The sequence below is a fragment of the Nycticebus coucang genome, chromosome 19 (genome assembly GCF_027406575.1).
Source record: "Nycticebus coucang isolate mNycCou1 chromosome 19, mNycCou1.pri, whole genome shotgun sequence".
NCBI classification, from domain to species: domain Eukaryota; kingdom Metazoa; phylum Chordata; class Mammalia; order Primates; family Lorisidae; genus Nycticebus; species Nycticebus coucang.
This window is the reverse complement of record NC_069798.1, coordinates 45,310,347-45,323,043: the sequence shown is the minus strand read 5'-3', so window position 1 is coordinate 45,323,043 and position 12,697 is coordinate 45,310,347. Positions and strand designations below refer to the sequence as shown.

The window sequence follows — 12,697 nt, the reverse complement described above, 5'->3', positions numbered from 1 at the left end:
TTTAAAATGGTGAAATTTATTATTTATCTCCTCATTTTATTCTTTAATGAGAAACTTTTTCTGAACAAATTTAGATACAACTAGAATTATGTTAAGTGTGATGTGAGGAAAACAGCGTATTTATAATCAAACTTAGCTTTCCCCTAGTGACCAAGAATTGCAAATACTGAAGAGTTGTGGGGATGCTCGTATATTTACTCACTCACTCTTACAACATACCCTTTAAGGAATACCTGTTACATGCTAGACATTGGGGATAGAGCAATGAATAAGATGGTTGCTGTTGTCAAAGATACTTGAGAAGATGCATGCCAACAAACACCTCATGTGCTCTACAGCGGAATGTGAGAAACTTTAAATGTGACTCCTTTGGAATTGGAAGCTCTTTGACTTTACACAGTAATCCAGATTTGTCCCCATTACTTTCATAAGTGTAGGTAGTGCACGGTCATTGCCTGAACCACTTTCTTCACTTGTTAGCACATTTGAGCCGTCCAGTCACTATATTTCTTCATCGTCATTGTTTTAGTTGTATAGAGCTTTATTTTTAGACTATTTGTTAATAATATATTCAAATTTTTGTGTTTGTTGGCTAAGACATGTTTTATCCCTATTTGCCACCTCTGAATTTTATATCTGATGTTTACTATATTTAAAATAAAGGGAGATGTGATTTCCATTAGTAAATTTGTCGTTTGTAGAAAAAAGGATTATTTTGAAGTTTTTTTTTTTTTTTTTTTTTTTTACTTTTTACAGGTTCTTTTGTGGAAATGCAGGTTTAAGGACAAGATATCTACCTGATTAGAAGATGGGCTCTAACAGCAGCAGAATCAGTGATCTTCCTAAAAATGAATATTTAAAGAAGTTATCAGGCACAGAATCTGTCTCTGAGAATGACCCATTCTGGAATCAGCTTCTTTCATTTTCTTTCCCTGCACCAACTAGCAGGTAAGAGATTGTCTGGAGATTGAAAATTTGTATAGAGCTGCAGTTCTCAGCCTGTGGGTCACGACCCCTTTGGGGATCGAACGACCCTTTCACAGAAGTCGCCTAAATACATCCTGCATGTCAGATATTTACATTATGATTCACAATAGGAGCAAAATTACAGTTATGAAGTGGCAACGAAAATAATTTTATGTTTGCGGGTTGCCACAACATGAGGAACTGTATTAAAGGGTCACGGTATTAGGAAGATCGAGAACCACTGGTGTAGAGGGTACCTGAACTTTCATGGCACGCTAATTTTTGAAAAATAGTTTTCTTTTTCCTTCTTTTTTTTTTTTTGGTCTTTTTTTATTTTATTTATTTTAATTGTTTTTTATTAAATCATAACTTTGTACATTGATGCATTTACGGGGTTCAGGGTACTGCTTCAATATACAATGTGAAATGCTTACATTGAACTAAGTGACACATCCATCACAATTGTACTCATTTCTGAATAGTTTTGAAATGTACCATTGCATCATGCACATTAGGTGAGGTCCCCCCAAACACCCTCCCTCCTCCCATATCCCCTCTTCCTTCCCCTCTCTCTCCTCTTCCCTTCTACTTTCTGGACTCTAGTTATGTTTTGCCATTTGTATGAGTGTATAGGTGGTTATATATTGATTTCATAGTAGTATTGAGTACATTGGATACGTTTTTTTACATTCTTGAGATACTTTACTAAGAAGAATATGTTCCAGCTTCATCCAGGTAAACATAAAAGATGTGAAGTCTCCATCTTTTTTATGGCTGCATAGTATTCCATGGTGTATGTATACCACAATTTGTTAATCCATTCATGGGTTGATGAGTACTTGGGCTGTTTCCATGTCTTGGCTATTATGAATTGGGCTGCAATAAACATTCTGGTGCAAATGTCTTTGTTGTGAAATAGTTTTTAATCATCTGAGTATGTACCTAGTAGAGGAATTGCAGGATCGGATGGTAGGTCTACTTTTAATTACTTGAGTGTTCTCCAAACTTCTTTTTTTTTTTTGGTAGAGACAGAGTCTCACTTTATTGCCCTTGGTAGAGTGCCGTGGTGTCACACAGCTCACAGCAACCTCCCAACTCTTGGGCTGAGGCATTCTCTTGCCTCAGCCTCCTGAGTAGATGGGACTATAGGCGCCTGCCACATACCTGGCTGTTTTTTTGTTGCAGTTTTGCCGGGGCCTGGCTTAAACCTGCCACCTTCAGTACATGGGGCTGGCGCCCTAGCTACTGAGCCACAGATGCCGCCCTGTTCTCCAAACTTCTTTCCAAAAAGGTCATATTAACTTGCATTACCACTAGCAGTGTAGAAGCATTCCCTTCTCTCTGCATCCACGCCAATGTGTGTAGTTTTGGGATTTTGTGACGTGGGCTAATCTTACTGGAGTTAGATGATATCTCAAAGTGGTTTTGATTTGTATTTCTCTGATGATTAAGGATGATGAGCATTTTTTCATGTGTTTGTAGGCCATGCGCCTGTCTTCATCAGAGAAGTTTCTGTTCAAGTCTCTTGCCAACATAGAAATGGGGTTATTTATTCTTTTCTTATTGATTAGAGTTCTCTGTAGATTCTGATTATCAGACCTTTGTCAGAAACATAACCTGGCAAAAATCTTCTCCCAGGGGCAGCACCTGTGGCTTAGTCGGTAAGGTGCCGGCCCCATATACCGAGGGTGGCGGGTTCAAACCCGGCCCCGGCCTAACTGCAACAAAAAAATAGCCGGGTATTGTGGTGGGCACCTGTAGTCCCAGCTACTTGGGAGGCTGAGGCAAGAGAATCTCTTAAGCCCAAGAGTTGGAGGTTGCTGTGAGCTATGTGATGCCATGGCACTCTACCTAGGGCCATAAAGTGAAACTGTCTCTACAAAAAAAAAAAACAAAACTTCTCCCATTCTGAAGGTTGTCTGTTTGCCTTACTTACTGTGCTCTTGGCTGTGCAAAAGCTTTTTAGTTTGATCAGATCCCAATAATGTATTTTTGGTGTTGTTTCAATTACCTAGGGTGGGGGTGGGGGTCCTCATAAAATATTCTCCCAGGCCAATTTCTTCAAGTGTTTTCCCTGCACTCTCTTCTAGTATTTTTATAGTTTCATGTCTTAAGTTTAAATCTTTTATCCAATGAGAATCAATTTTTGTTAATGGCGAAAGGTGGGGGTCCAGTTTTAGTCTTCTACAGGTAGCCAGCCAGTTCACTTAGCACTATTTGTTAAATAGGAAGTCTTTCCCCCACTGAATATTTTTGATAGGCTTGTCGAAAATCAAATGGTGATCAGTAGTGCGGTTAATCTCTTGGTTTTCTATTCTGTTCCATAAATCTACCACTCTGTTTTTGTACTAGTACCATGCTGTTTTGATCACTGTAGATTTATAGTATAGCCTGAAGTCTGGTAATGTGATGCCTCCTGACTTGTTCTTATTTCTGAGTAATGTATTTGCTATTCTAGTTTTTTTCTGATTCTATATAAAATGAAGTACTATTTTTTCAAGTTCTTTAAAGTATGACAATAGTGCTTTAATAGGGATCGCATTAAATCTGTAGATTGCTTTGGGTAGTATGACATTTTAACAATGTTGATTCTTCCCGGCTATGAGCATGATAGGTTTTTCCATTTGTTAACATATTCAGCTATTTCTTTTCTCAGAGTTTCATAGTTCTCCTTATAGAGATCTTTCATGTCCTTTGTTAGGTAAATTTCCAGATATTTCATCTTCTTTGGCACTATTATAAAAGGAATAGAGTCCTTGATTGTCTTTTCAGCTTGACTATTGGCGTATATAAAAGCTACTGACTTGTAAGTATTGATTTTGTATCCTGAGACACTGCTGTATTCCTCGATCACTTCTAAGAGTTTTGAAGTTGAGTCCCTGGGTTTTTCCAGGTATAGGATCATATCATCAGTGAAGAGTGAGAGTTTGATCTCCTCTGGCCCTATTTGGATACCCTTGATCACTTTCTCTTGCCTGATTGCGATGGCTGAGACTTCCATTACTATGTTGAATAGCAGTGGAGACAGTGGGCATCCTTGCCTCGTTCCTGATCTGGGTGGAAATGTTTTCAATTTTACACCATTCAATATGATATTGGCTGTGGGTTTGCTGTAGATTGCCTCTATTAGGTTAAGAAATGTCCCTTCTCTGCCTATTTTCTTAAGAATTCTGATCATGAAAGGACGCTGGATATTATCAAAGGCTTTCTCTGCATCAGTTGAGAGAATCACATGGTCTTTGCTTTTTATTTTATTGATGTGATGTATTTTTATAGATTTGCGTATGTTGAACCAACCATGTAACCCTGTAATAAAATAACTTGATCATGGTGTATCATTTTTTTGATGTGTTGAATTCTGTTTGCTAAGATATTAGCAAATTAGCAAATTCTATTTGCTAAGATATTGAATATTTTTGCATTGATATTCATTAATGATAATTGGTCTATAATGTTTTTTCTCTGTTGGATCCTTTCCTGGTTTGAGTATCAGGGTGATATTTGCTTCATAGAATGTGTTGGGAAGTATTCCTTTTTTTTCTATGCTTTGGAAAACGTTGTATAATATAGGTATCAGTTGCTCTTGAAATTTTTGATAGAATTCAGATGTGAAGCCATCTGGTCCTGGACTTTTTTTTTTTTTAGGGAGATTTCGTATTATTGATGCTATTTCAGTGGTTGATACAGGTCTATTCAAGGTTTCTAATTCTTTCTGGTTGAGTCTAGGAAGGTGGTGTGCTTCCAGGTATTGGTCCATTTCCTTCAGATTTTCGTATTTCTGGGAATCAAGATTTTTCTAGCAATCATTGAGGATTTTTTGAATTTCTGAAGTGTCTGTTGTTATTTCTCCTTTATTGTTTCTGATAGATGATATTAGAGATTTTACTTTTCTGTTTCTGTTAGGTTGGCCAAAGGTGTATCAATTTTGTTATCTTTTCAGAGAACCAACTTTTTGTTTCATTGATCTTCAGAATGATTCTTTTGTTTTCAATTTCGTTTAATTCTGCCCTAATTTTGGTTATTTATTTTCTTCTGCTGAGTCTGGGGTTGCACTGTTCTTCCTTTTCCAGTTGCTTGAGATGGTCATTTAAGTTGTTGGCTTCCTCTCTTTCTGTTTTCTTGATGAAGGCTTCCAATGGTATAAATTTCCCACTTAGTACTGCCTTTGCAGTATCCCACAGGTTTTGATAATTTGTGTCTTCGTTGTCATTTTGTTCCAGAAATCTGGTGAATTCCTTCTTTATCTCGTCTTTGACCCAGCTATCATTCAGCCTAAGATTATTTAACTTCCATGACTTTGTTTGAGTATGGAGATTCCCATTGCTATTGAGTTCCACTTTTATTCCAGGGTGGTCTGAGAAGATACAGGGAATAATTTCTACACTTTTAAATTTGCTGAGGTTAGACTTGTGTCCTAGGATATGATCTCTTTTGGAGGATGACCTGTGGGCTGATGAGAAGAATGTATATTCAGTTTTATTAGGGTGAAATGTCCTGTAGAGGTCTGTAAAGTCCATTTGTTCTAGGGTGAGGTTTAAGTCTAATATTTCTTTGTTTAGTTTCTTCTTGGAAGATCTATGAAGCTCCTGTCAAAGGGGTGTTAAAATCTCCAACTATTATAATGCAGAAGATATCAAGTTGTTCATATCCGTTAGGGTCTGCCTTGTGAATTGAGGAGCATTCTGGTAGGGTGCATAAATGTTAATTATTGAAATGTCTTCATGTTGGGTGTTTCCTTTGACACGTATGTAGTGACCTCCCTTATCTTTCTTTATCTTTGCTGGTTTAAAGCCAATTGTATCTGCTTGTAGAATTGCAATCCCTGCTTTTTTCTGGTTTCCATTTGCCTGTATTCTAGAAGTTCATCCCTTCACTGTGAGTCTATTTTTATTCTCCTTGGTAAGGTGAGATTCTCATATACAGCTGATATCTGGTCTGAGTTTATGTATTCAGTCAGCCAGCCTGTGCCTCTTTAGAGGACAATTTAAACCATTCACATTAATTGAGAGAATTGATAAGCCTGGTTGTATTTTGGGTGTCATGATTTTTGGATGTCCAGTGGACATTTTTAATCCTTTCACCACTGTGGAAGTTGGGTTTTGTTCAACAAATTCTAGGTGAGTTTACTTTGGTGGTAGAGCATTGTGCTGGTCATTGTGGAGGATGGGTCTGAGGATATCCTGAAGAGCTGGTTTAGTTATGGCAAATTTCTTCACCATGTCTATGTCATTAAAGTATTTGATTTCTCCAACACAAATGAAACTCAATTTAGCTGGATAGAGGATCCTGGACTGGAAGTTGTTTTGTTTTAGGAGATTGATGGTCGATGACCATCTTCTTTTGACTTGAAATGTTTTGACAGAGAGATCTGCAGTCATTCTGATATTTTTCCCTTTATAGTTGATGCTTTTCTTACGTCTGGCTTTTTGCAGAATTTTCTCCTTCATCTTAACTTTAACAAAGTTAATTACGTGTCTAGAAGATGCTTTATTTGGATTGAGTCTTGCTGGGGTTCTGAAACTGTCTGCTATCTGATGTTCTGTATCTCTTGCAATGCTTGGGAAATTCTCTTCCAAAATCTCTTGGAGTAGAGCATCTGTACCTTTAGGGCCATCCCCTTCTCCTTTGGGAATTCCTATGAGACTAATGTTTGAACTTTTGGAGTGATCCCACAACTGTCTCAGGGAATGATCAGTTTTTCCTTTCCATTCGTTTGCCTCTTTCAGTGTTTGGGAACATTCATAAGCTTTGTCTTCAGTTTCAGAGATCCTTTCTTCTGCCTGGTCAACTCTATTACTACTGAGGGATTCTAGTATATTTTGGAGCTCCTCAACTTACTTTTTCATTTCCTTGAGCTCTGCTATTTCCTTTCTCATTATGTGCATATCTTTGGTGACTTGGGCTTTGAATTCATTAAATTTTTTTTTTTTTTTTTGAGATAGAGCCTCAAACTCTCACCCTGGGTAGAGTACCCTGGCATCACAGCACACAGCAACTTCCAATTCCTGGGCTCAAGCGATTCTCCTGTCTCCACCTCCCAAGTAGCTGGGACTACAGGTGCTTGTAACAACGCCTGGCTGATTTTTGGTTGCATCTGTTATTGTTGTTTTGGTGGGCCTGGGCTGGATTCGTACCTGCCAGCTCAGTTGTATGTGGCTGGCACCTTAGCCACTTGAGCCACAGGCCCCGAGCCTCATTTAGAACTACTCTTCGGAATTCAATTTCTATGTTTTCTTCCATTCTACTTATCTTATTTGCTATCCACATTCTGAAATCAGTTTCTGACGTTGCTGCCATTTGTCTGTGCATGGCATCTTTAGTTGTATCTCCTTTGTCATTTCTTGGTGGGGTTGATCTACTCTGGTGATTCATGTTCCCAGAGTTCTTCTGTTGGATCCGCAACATGTTTATTTTCCACTGTTTGGTTATTAGAACTGGTAGGGTGAGATTGAATTGGGGTTCCCAGGTAGTAGAGATAGCCCCTTACCAAAGCGCTAGGCTTTGTAATTGTGGCTTGTCTCCTACAACCTTACAAAGGCCCCTTTCAGAGTTTTAGCCAGAGACTCTGAGGACCTGCTTGGTGAGACAGTGCCAGCTTGCTCTGTTTTGATATCAGCCAACCTCTACCCTATCCTAAGAAACCACAGTATTAGGTTTAACTCTCGACTGTGAAGAGATCCAAACAGCTGCAGTGCCCAGCCCCCACCCTTCAGTTCTTTTCTGCTACTTGAACTCAAAGGTCAACTTTAGAAGGTCCCCCAGTAGACAGCCCCAAACATGGGTTCCAACCAAATTGTCTTAGTCACTGTAAACCCTGCCCAAGAGAGAATGATTCAAGGGTCTCCAACAGCACAATTGGAGCCAGAGATCCATACTTCCATCTGCCAGACTTGAGTCCACACTGGTTTACTTCCCTGCTCACAGGCCCAGCTGGAGTCAGGGGCCACACTTGCACCCACCAGTCTCAGTCCACATCCAGTTAGCCTCTGCTTGCCAGACCAGTTGGAGTCAGGGGACCACACACCACCTGCCAGTCTCAGTCCACTGCCTGGTAAGCCTCTATTCGCAGCCTCTGTTGGAGTCAGGCCACTGGCCCCGCTCTCTGGTCTCAGTCCACACACAGCTAGCCTCTGCTTGCCAGACCAGTTGGAGTCAGGGGACCACGCCCCTGTCTGCCAGTGTCAGTCCACTGCCTGTCAAGCCTGTGTTCTCAGGCTTTGTTAGACTCAGGGTACCGTACTCTGCCCGCAGGTCTCAGTCCTCATCTGGTAAGCCTCTGCTCACCAGCCCTGCTGGAGACAGTGGGCCACGCCCTAGCCTTCAGGTCTTGGTTCATACCCAGTTCACACCCAGTAAGCCACGACTCTAGGGTTCTTTTGGAATCAGGGAACCATGCCCTTGCTCTCAGGTTGCAGTCCATACCTATCAAGCCTCTGCTCGCAAGCCCAGCAGGGGCTGGGGACCAGCCCTGTCTGCCGAATACAGTCCACACGGGGCAGCCACTGCTGTGGGCACCATCAGAGCTGGGGGTTCTGCACATGGTCCCGCCAGACACAGCCCAAACCGAGGGTCAAAAGTACCACTGGCCGGGCATAGTCATAACCAGGGGACTTCTCCTCTCACTGAGTGTCCCTTTCTTCCCACACTCTCTTTCTTCTCCTTTAGTCACAGATTCCATCCTGATGGTTGGCGGTCCACACTATGCCCAGTTCTCTCAGGAGACTCTGTGCTCTGCAGAGGGCAGAACTTCAGACCACCATGTGATAGGAAAGGGTGGACTACAAGTTTGGACTGGTGGGGGAAAATATGTGTTCAATTTTATGCCTGGAGGGATGGTGTCTAGGTTCATAAGTGGGACCTCCCTGGAGAAAGAGATCTGGAGTTTGGCGGCTCTCTCCAGCAGGTAAAATGAGAGGTCTTTTGTTTCCTGCTTGTTCACAGATAGCCTGCAGCAGGCCCCCTGCTTGGGGGAGGGGTCTCCTGTCCTCTAGTCGATAGGCTTTGTACCTGTAATTTGTTTTCTTCAATGCTCTTTCTTGGAGTTACAGCTTGCCAAACTTTTTCTTGGCTCAGCTGCACTCCCCCTCCCCACCCACCCTTCTTTGGCTTTATAGAGTCCGAATCTGTCTAGTTTTTCTTCCTCTGCTCAGGAGCCTCTGCTGAGGGTTGCTACTAGTCGGCCATCTTCCCAGAATCCCCAGAAAATAGTTTTCAAATATTGTTTGAAACATAGTGTTCTATGTGACTATAAGTATGTCTGTCTGTCTGTCATACATGTACTAGTAGAAAAACCAAAAGATATAAAAAGAATAATAAGTTTTTCTTTTTTTCTACCATTTAGCCACTTCTCCCCCAGAGACTTTCTGGACAATACAAGGTTATTTAAGCATATATTTTATGTAGTTTTACAACATGTTTAAGTATAAATGGTAGCATACTGCACATATATTCTGTCCTTTGCTTTTTTCCATAGTTAAACAGAATATATCTTCTATATATAGCACATATACAACTGTCTTACTCTTTTTTGATGGCTGCAGGGTATTCATAGACTATATGTAAGCAGTTTTATTTCTTTTTTTCTTTTTCTTTTTTAGATAGAGTCTCACTCTGTTGCTTAGGCCAGATGTCAGCCTAGCTCACAGCCATCTCAAACTCCTGGGTTCAAGTGACCTTCCTGCCTCAGCCTCCCAAGAAGCTAGGACTACAGTGCCTGTCACAACTCTGAGCTAATATTTCTATTTTTAGTAGAGATGGGGTCTTGCTTTTGTTCAGATTGGTCGTGAACTCCTGAGCTTGAGTGATTGATCCTCCCATCTTGGCCTCCCAGGGTGCTAGGATTATAGTGTGAGCCACCACACCCAGCCTAAAAGTGATTTCTTTCTTTTCCTTTTTTTTTTTCTTTTTGTGACAGAATCTCACTTTGTCACCCTCAGTAGAGTGCCAAGGCATTGTAGCTCACAGCAACCTCAAACTCTTGGGTCAAGTGATCCTCTTGCCTCACCCTCCCAAGTAGCTGGGACTGTAGGCACCCACCACAATGCCTGGCTATTTTCAGAGACCGGGTCTCGCTCTGCCTCAGGCTGGTCTCGAACCTGTGAGCTCAGGTGATCCACTCACCTCAGCCACCTAGAGAGCTAGGTTTATGGGCATGAACCACTGTGCCTGGCCAATCAATACCCATTAGTTTTTAAAAAAGGGCAAGGGTTCTGTCTTCAGAGTTACTCGAAAATATTTGAGGAGTGAAAATAACAGAAATTTAATAAGTTTTCTGATGGCTGCTTTGTATTGATCATTGAAAGTCGTGAAACTCTTTTGAATTAATTGTTTAGCTGTTTTAAAGGTAGGCAAGACAGCAAATATAGTAATATTTGTCTTTGTGCTTAAACAATATACTTTTTATAAAGGTTACTTTGCAGAAATCTTTACTGTCACGAAGATTGTATTATGTTTACTGAGCACTAGGTGGTGCTCATATAAGGCAAAAAGACAGCTTTTGGCACAGTCATTTAAAACTCATTTTTCTAAATAGCAAAGTGTATTACATATTCATTTTTAATGCTTTTAAATAAAGAAAAGAATAAGGAAGGCACAAAGATAAAAATAATAACCAGGAGTAACTATTATTTTGTTCTGTCTCATTTAAAGATGTATTCATTAAACTACACATTTTTCCTTTAACTCACATTTCCATTATGTTAGTGTTTTCCTATAACATAATTTTAAATGGTTCTAGAGAAGTCTCTCTTATAAATATCTATACTTTATTTAGCTAATGCTGTTGAACACTTTGGTTATTTTTATTGTATATAAAGATAAGAATTTTCTTGTAGTCAAGTCTTTGTGCCTATCCCTATTATGTAAGTAGTGCAAGTTCTTTAGTTAATTTCTTGGTAAAATAATCTTCTAAAAAAATTACATAATTAGGGTGGTGCCCTTAGCTCAGTGGGTTGGCCGCTGGCCACATATACTGAGGCTGGTGGGTTTGAACCCAGCCTGGGACAGCTAAAATCAGCAGTGACAAATGCGACAACAAAAAAATAGCCAGGCGTTGTGGCGGGTGCCTGTAGTCCCAGCTACTTGGGAGCCTGAGGCAAGACAATCACTTAAGCCCAAGAGTTTGAGGTTGCTGTGAGCTGTGATGCTACAGCACTCTACTGAGGGCGACATAGTGAGACTCTGTCTCAAAAAAAAAAAAAAAAAATTTACATAATTCATCTTTTGTTGTAGAAAAGTCAGAAAATACAGAAACAAAGAACAATAGTCATGTTTTCTCATCACACAGAGATAGCTTTGATATTTTGGTATATGGTCTTTCATACTTTTAAAAATTTCAAGTATATATATATATATATATATTTTAAACAAAAGTGGGAGGCTGGGCACAGTGGCTTATGGCTTTAATTCTAGCACTCTGGGAAGCTGAGGTGGTTGGATGGCTTAAGCTCAGGAGTTCAAGACGAGCCTGAGCAGGAGCAAGACCCTGTCTCTACTAAAAAATAGAAAAAATTAGCCAGGAATTGTTGCTGACACCTGTAGTCCCAGCTATTTGGGAGGCTGAGGCAAGAGGATCGCTTGAACCCAGGAGTTTGAGGTTGCTGTGAGCTATGATGATGCCATGGCACTCTACCCAGGGTAAGTTACCCAGGGTAAGACCTTTTCTCAATAAATAAATAAGTAAATAAATAAATAAAGAAAGAAACAAAAGTGGGATTATACTGTATTACTATTATGTAACTTTAAAAAATTAGCATGTTAATAGCTGGATGTTGTGGCAGGTGCCTGTAATCCCAGCTACTTGGGAGTCTGAGGCAAGAGAATCGCTTAAGCCCAAGAGTTTGAAGTTGCCGTGAGCTGTGACACCATGGCATTCTTCTGAGGGTGATACAGTGAAATTCTGTCTCAAAAAAGAAAATAATAAATAAAAAATAACATATTTAATGTTTTATTTTCAATAAATGTGGGTAACTAGACCTGGCGTGGTAGTTACAGCTGTAATCCTAGCACTCTGGGAGGCTGAAGCAGATGAATTGCTTGAGCTCAGGAGTTTGAGAGCAGCCTGAGCAAGAGCAAGATACCATCTCTAAAAATAGCCAGGTATTGTGGCAGGCGCCTGTAATACCAGCTACTCAGGAGGCTGAGGTCAGAGAATTGCTTGAGCCCAAGAGTTTGAGGTTGCTGTGAGCTGTGATGGAGGGCACTTTATGGAGGGCAAGACAGTGAAACTCTGTCAATAAATAAATAAATAAACTTTTTGATTAATTTACTTTAAATGCCTCCTATTTGCCAAGCATTGTTTATAAGGGCTGAAAACATGAGAGATGAGGCCCTTGCCATCATGCAGCTTATAACGTTAGTGGAGGAGATGGGCGGTAAACAAGTGAACAAATAAATATATAAGGTCATTTCTGGAAGTGCCAAGTGCAATAAAGAAAAGTAAAGCAGAGCATGTTCATGGAGAGGGACAGAATGGGAGCAGGTACAGGCAGGAGACTCCCTTTAGGGAGAGGGTCTCTGGGAAGGCAGCTGGGGAGTGAGCCAAGGTGACTATCAGGAACGCATCAGGTTGAGGGAACAGTGAGTGTAAAGAACCTGAAGCAGGAATAAGTCTTACAAGTTAGAGGAGTCCCCCAAAAGCCCGTGTAGCAGAACAGTGAGCACGGAAGCAAATTATGTAGTGACTTCTCCCTTTATGAATGTTTCTTTTATGTTGCATGGTATTCCAGTGACA

The 12,697-nt window shown here is 40.4% G+C and overlaps 1 protein-coding gene across 2 annotated transcripts in view; it reads left to right on the top strand.

The window, feature by feature from the left end:
* DYM (dymeclin) overlaps positions 1-12,697 on the top strand; it is a 449,579-nt gene that overhangs the window by 33,324 nt on the left and 403,558 nt on the right. For both annotated transcript variants that reach the window (XM_053571937.1, XM_053571938.1), the window contains exon 2: positions 757-948. In XM_053571937.1, the coding sequence (XP_053427912.1) occupies positions 809-948 (140 nt within the window). In that variant the 5' untranslated portion in view covers positions 757-808. The remainder of the gene's footprint in view (positions 1-756; positions 949-12,697) is intronic.